This window comes from Octopus bimaculoides, chromosome 10 (assembly GCF_001194135.2).
Source record: "Octopus bimaculoides isolate UCB-OBI-ISO-001 chromosome 10, ASM119413v2, whole genome shotgun sequence".
Classification (NCBI taxonomy): Eukaryota; Metazoa; Mollusca; class Cephalopoda; order Octopoda; family Octopodidae; genus Octopus; species Octopus bimaculoides.
Genome location: NC_068990.1, coordinates 90,739,572 through 90,746,809, shown reverse-complemented (window position 1 = coordinate 90,746,809; position 7,238 = coordinate 90,739,572). Strand labels below are relative to the sequence as shown.

The 7,238-nt window shown below is 37.2% G+C and overlaps 1 protein-coding gene across 1 annotated transcript in view; it reads left to right on the top strand.

Moving 5' to 3' along the window:
- LOC106879505 (midnolin-B) overlaps positions 1-4,035 on the top strand; it is a 15,448-nt gene extending 11,413 nt beyond the window's left edge. The window contains exon 6 of the mRNA XM_014929113.2: positions 3,968-4,035. Within this exon, the coding sequence (XP_014784599.2) occupies positions 3,968-4,035 (68 nt within the window). The remainder of the gene's footprint in view (positions 1-3,967) is intronic.
- Positions 4,036-7,238: the final 3,203 nt, after the last annotated feature.

The window sequence follows — 7,238 nt, the reverse complement described above, 5'->3', positions numbered from 1 at the left end:
TATATATATATACACATACTATACACATACACATATATGCACACACACACACACATATATATATATATATATATATATATATATACATATACATATACATATATATATGTATGTATGTGTGCATATATGTATGTGCGTGTATATATATATATGTGTGTGTGTGTGTGTATGTATGTATGTATATATGTATCTGGGTGGAGTACACGCCACGTGGTGATAAAATCATAGCTGATACTATTATGACCATTGTTTTTTATGCATTCCTGACCAGGGCACATGATTTTTATGTGCTCCACTTCACATACTCTACAGGAGAATAGTTATCAGTGGGAAGATCGTATACAGCTGGAAAAACAAGAACATCAATGGATGTTTATAAGCACTCCTCTCTCAGGCTTAAAATAAAATAACCTACATGTAAAGGATGTAAAAATCATGAGTAACCTGCCATGTTGGATTTCTCAACTCCAAAGAATAATGATATCATCTCTGAGTGTATTAGTGTGTGTGTGTGTGTGTGTGTGTGTGTGTGTGTGTATGTGTGTGTGTGTGTGCGCGCATGTGTGTGTGTGTGTATATATATACATGTGTATATATAGGAGCTGGCCAGCTCCTGTCAAACTGTCCAATCCATGCCAGCATGGGAAATGGACGTTAAACGGTTATATATATCATCATCATCGTTTAACGTCCGCTTTCTATGCTAGCATGGGTTGGACGATTTGACTGAAGACTGGTGAACCAGATGGCTACACCAGGCTCCAATCTGATTTGGCAGAGTTTCTACAGCTGGATGTATATATATATATATATATATATGTATGTATGTATGTATATGAATCATACTTAGTTATTGTTTATGTATGTGTGTGTGTGTGTGTGTGTATGTAGAGAAAGAGGGAGAGAGAGAGGTGGGGAAGATGAAAGCAGAGAGTAATTTACTTCAGTTAGGATGGGCCTTGCCTAAACAATTAGCCAGATTGTCTTCCTGGAAGAGGGTTCCAAAAGAATTATATATAATTTATTACTGTGTACTAAATGACCTGGCTGTCACAACTACATGATCACTGATAGAGTGAGAGTGAGAGAGAGAGGGAGGAACGGAGGGGGGTATGTGTGTGTATGAAGTACAGAAAGAGGAGGGAAGAATCCGATTCCATTGTGATCTCCAGAATTCTGTGTTCGTGTCTTCCTTCAGCCAGTGTTTAATGTAGCTGGAGCACTCTTGCACCATGTGGTACTATTTTGACCTCTTCTCTCGGGGCCTGATTCTAGGGGTTTTCTCGGAGGAGAGAAGGCTTGAGAATGAATGTTGCAAGAGCACTGTTTTGATCTTCAAGATCGGCCCCTTGTTTTCGTTAGTCCATGCTTAATTTTGTTTGATAACCCTTGGCCTATCCAAAGTCTAATAATGGCCAGTATAAACCTAAATGGCCAAGGATGCAAATACCAGTTATTTTTTCTTTTTGTCTTTTTTTTTTTATCATATATAATGGCTATCTGGGAGCCAAAAGACAAAGGCATATCACCTCCTAAACTTGCTTTTTTTTTTAACGGCAACTCCGCACTATTTCCCTTCACCTGCCAGGTACAGGCATTCTTAGCTGTATATAGAGAGGCTTGTCTCCCACCACTGCCACCGCCACCACCACCACCACCACCACTTTCATAATTTCATTGTGTGTATATTTTCCTATCAGGTATCAGCATCCATTCCTCAACCAGCCTTCACTTAAAGCATTAGAGAGCAGTTTAATTAACCTAGCGTTAAAATGCAGATTATTGATGAGAGGTGGGGAAACATTCTAGGAAGGAGTTAACCAGGAAAAGTGAGTGAAAACTGGGGTAACAGAATTGTTGGAGGGTTGACATTGAAAAGTGTGGTAAACATAGATCTGTGGGTTATCAGTGGAAAGTAGGGTAACTGGGGCAACATAGAACTGGGTTAACATCGAAAATTAGGGTCACATAGTACTGTGGAGTAACATGTGATTGTTGGGGTGGGGTTAACATTGAAAAGAAGGGTAATGTAAGAGTTGTGGGTTAACATAAAAATTTGGCTTGCAATTTCAAGTTCAATTTCTGTAGGTACCGACCCCTCACCCCACCATAGGGCACAGGATCACATCTAGAACGCAGTTGGCCAATGGCAATCCTATGATGGATACCACTGAGCATAAATGGTCAAATAACAAAAAAAGAAAAAAAGAAAGAGAAGAAAATGCATGTATAATACATAACTTAGAAGCAGTGCTGCGGATGTGCCAACACACACGGGCTTGAGACATGGCCGTCCTCACGCACTTCTCATGAGAAATCCTGGAAGGAACTTTGTGAGACCACTGCAGAGATGCTTCCAGACAAAAATTCCCAGTAACCGTTGGAAAAACCGATTATAGCAGTGACTCGATCAATTCCTAGCGATATCTGAAGAAGGAATTTTATTCCGAAATATTTATTATCTCAGACTATGGATAATTAAATTATAACAATTATTATAGTCCACTCTGCATTGTTGTGCCATTGAAGACACGTTATATTTTACAATAATAATAATAATAATGATAATAATTTCTTTATTTGCCACAGGGACCTCAACTGAAAAAATCATGACAAGGAAAGTTTATAGATTTTGTGGGTGAGGTGGGGGTTACATAAAAAGTGATGGGGAGAAAGGGAGAAGAAGGGAGAAGTGAGATTAAAAAGTTTACTATGATGTTGTCCTTCTGACACAGGAGAACCTCGAACTAAGACCAATCAAGGAACCCTACAGACCAAGGGTCACTCTGACCACTAAGGACTCAAGCCCTCACCCAACTTTTGTTCTCCAATCTACAAGCGCATGCTTAGAGCAGGTCCAATGAAAGTTTACAATTTCCGTGGGTAGGGGGAGTTACATCAAAGATGACGGGGAGGAAGAGGAAAGGAGGGAGAATAATAATAATAGTAACAACAACAATATTAGTATTTATGCTGTCCAGAAGATCATACTATTTGTTGTAGGTCATATGCTATGGAGAATGTTTTGTCAATGTAGTGACATCTCTTTGGCACTTCAGACACATAGTTTAAACCTAGCCCTCTAAAATGGCAAATACAAAAGGAACAACAGCTATAATAATATTAATAACAATAAACGTAATAAAAAAATTGATTCCTTTTTATTGGCTGCCAAGGCCCAGAATCTTAAGTATTTTACAGAAAAGTATAGTTTTAAATCTGTCACATAAATAATATTTTGAAATAACTAATATATATTTGGGCCCCTGAAATACATATATTTGGGACCCTGAAATGCCAAATCGTACAGATTCTACAGTGTTTGCATTTGGTTTAAACCCTTTGTTAACTAATTAAGAGGGGTGGGTGGGTAGATGAAAGTATGTGTTAACATAATCTTGATCACAGAAAAGTGGTTAGCATCAGGAAGTCAATGACAAATTAAAGATTCCAGCTGTACAAAAGAAAAGAAAAAAAAAATGAAATCTGCTCTCTGCTCATGCAAATATTTAAATTTGCTAAACAGTATAACCCATGCAAGCATGGAAAAAAAATATTTAAAAATAAAAAAAAAGACAGAAAATAGTTATACGATAAAAAAAAACTCAAAAAGAAACTAATCAAAATATAAAAAAAAGTACTTTGTGTTAGTGGATTGTGTTACTTTGTATGATACTTGATATTGAGAAAGAATTTAATTAACATTTTTGGACTTTGTAATATGGATTTCATAAATGATGAAAAAGTATTAAAAAAATATTGAAAAAAATTTATTCATGAAATAAAAATAATTATAATCCTGAAAAAAGTTTAGTTTTTGTTTTTAATTTTTTTTTTATATTGTGTTCATTATGTGTGTGTGTGTGTGTGTGTGTAATTTTGGAAACACTGGATCTTGGAGCAGCCTTTGACTTTTTCTGTCCAGAGAAATTTTAGACCAATATTTGTCCGTTATTACTTCTTACAGCATCTTCTGCTGTTTCAAAATCCACCGTTCCAAAAGAGAATTATTCCACATTCTCTCAAAATTTATAAATTCCTATGATGTCAACAACGTATATGTATGGTTATTGACACACACAAACATTTGTATGTTTGGGTGTGTATATTTATATATATATATTTATATCGACAATAATGCAAGGTTGCTTTTGCAAGAGCGAGTAGCCACTGCAGAGGAAACACGTGTAGGTCATTAGAATATGCTGCATATAACTATAAGATAAAATTTGTGGATGTACAAGTCTTCATACTCTTTGTTCTATTCAATATTATATATACATATAGGTATGCTTGTGCACATATGTGTGTGTGTGTGTATATATATGAGAGAATTAGGAGGGGGTTTAGAAGGGGGGAAACCTGTGGTAAGGGAGAGAGTGCTGCTTTTTATGTGTGGTTTGTGGGCAGAGTCGTGCAGGCCTGGTGAGCCATCAAAATTCTCATAGAAATCGATCCATGATAAACAATGATGTAGCTATTAAAATTCATAGCAGAACGTGTGTAAAATGTGAAAGGGCGTGCCTTTCAGTCGGAGGTCTAAAAAGACATGTTACGAGAGTGCATATGGTGGCACCTGTTCCTCCTGCCAGCCAGCACAGTTGTCCAGTATGTAATAAAATGTGTAAAACCTTGGCCGGTCTTAAAAGTCATATAAGGGCATCACATGGCAACAATAATGAATCATTTCAGTAAGTCTTCCTGGCAATGGCTTTTCTCGTGTAACGAGGACGCAGCTGTGATGTATGTATTTATATGTATGTATGTATGTATGTATGTATGTATGTAAGTATGTCTCTTCTGTATTTAATCATTTAAACTTTTCCTCTGAAAAAGGAGCTGGTTCATAACAAAGATACAAATTCCATCTTTGGAATGTAGATAACAAAAACAATGCCACATTTTAAACACGAGAAAAGTCTTGCATAGTTTTATTGTTCCACTTACAGATTGTATTTATAATGCACGAATCTGTTGGTTGATTTCTTTTTTTGAAAATCCAAGCTTATCCAGACTGACAGTTAGGCATTTACGTACAAAACCAAACACTCAAATTATTATTGGTATAAACGTAAATCTGTAATCCGGATATAGAAGCTGGAGGTTCCCAAGCAGTTCTCCATAATTATCTTCTTTCTCTGACATCAACAGGACAGCTGACCTCTATGACGGGACATACCTTTTCTTGTCTGTCACAAACAACAATATCCGGCCGGTTATGCTTACACTTGACAGATGTTTTCATGGCAATGTTCCAGCAGTGTTCATTATGCTCGTATTTCCGTATGTATTCAACAACAGGGGGATTCTCTATGTTTATCCCAGGACAGCCATTTTTTTTTTGTTTTTGCGACAACGTCATGACGCAGAAGAGAGGCTGTACCTTGATGGTATCTGTACGTACGCATGCACGTACGTATTAACGTACGTACTTACGTACGTACGTATGTATGTATGTATGTATGTATGTATGTATGTATGTATGTATGTGTGTGTGTGTGTGTGCGTGCGTGCGTATGTATGTATGTATGTATGTATGTATGTATGTATGTATGTATGTATGTATGTATGTATGTATGAGCGAGAGAGCAGTGCATGCCATCAAAGTGACACTAGGATAAAATATACGAAGCCCAATATACCCATCATGACTACCCGTCTGATAAGGGTACACCAGGCACATGTATCACAACCATATGTGCGCGACATGGTGGTCTCATATCAAGATTAACAGCGCATGACGTCGCAGGTGGGGCTCAGTTAGAATTTTCTTCAGGTCGAATGGCCCACCTCGCTCAAAAGGTCCCTGAGTAAAATTTGTTTAAGGATGTTAAGCAAAACACCCATGTTTCCAAAGGTGAATTATTCAAACCTCAAAGAATTCCTCTCAACACGTAGCTATGATGCTCCGCTACTACTCCTGCTCGTGATCAGAGATGTACATATAGTCAGCCACTAAGGGACATGCTCGACTGGTCAATTTCAAGCAACTGACAAGCAACACTGTGGTACTGAGCAGAATATTTGTTGTAGCCCATCTTTTATACCAAGACAAAACAATGTACATGATAACACTTCCAATCAGTTAAGATGAGAAGCCATGAGAGCCACTGCCTGGTACTGCAATGTATGCATGCATATATGTATGTATATATGTATAGCCATCCATCTATCATACTTAAAATATATATGTTGCTAAAATGCTGTCTCAAAATAACAACGGTTACGAACCAATGAAATTAAAGCTGCGCAGGTTCAAATTCATATCTGTCCCTTGAGTTGAATGCCATGTCATTGGCTGGTCTTCGGCAAATGACTTCTTCAACTAAGTTTTGTTTGTATTGCTATGCAAATTTATTTTAATAATTTAATAATTTAACTCTGTGGTACCAGTTATAACCGTTTATAACTATCTCAAATTTTTGAGCTCTAAGAAATCAAAATAAAAGGAAAAAATTGCAATTAGAGTACTAAGTAGCCTCCCTTGGATTTGCAAGGGAGACTACTCAACAAGGGCGATAATAAATGAACTGTACTATGTTTTACTGAAGATTTTTATAACAAACATACTCGCCGTGCGTGCGCACACACGCACACACATATGCAAACGCTCGCGCGCACAGACACAGACACAGACACACACACACACACACACATGCACACTCACCTACATGTATGTAGCAGTGTGTTTGTGTTTGTTCTCCACCATCGCTTGACAACTGGTGTTGGTTTGTTTACGTCATTGTACTCTAGCGTTTCAAGCAAGAGGGGTCGATAAAACAAGTACAAGTCTTTTCTTCTCTAGGCACAAGACCCGAAATTTCGTGGGAGGGTCTAGTCGATTAGATCGACTCCAGTACGCAACTGGTACTTAATTTATCGACCTCGAAACGATGAAAGGCAAAGTCGACCTCGGCAGAATTTGAACTCAGAACGTAAAGACAGACAAAACACTGCTAAGCATTTCGCCTGGCGTGCTAACGTTTCCAGCAGCTTGACGACTGGGAATGATATTCTTTTTTTTACTCTAATTACAAGTCTTAAGATTAAGCTCTTCAAAATACTGCCTCAGAATCGTCAGTTAAAAAAAAAAAAAGCAAGGGAAATAATTTTGGTTAAAATTTATTAGAGTTATTTTCCTTGACCATACACTTTTTTTTTTTTTCTTGAAGACAATTTCTAACGCCTTCACTTCTGAAAGTAGCTGATAAATCTTCAAATTACAAAATTACATATTA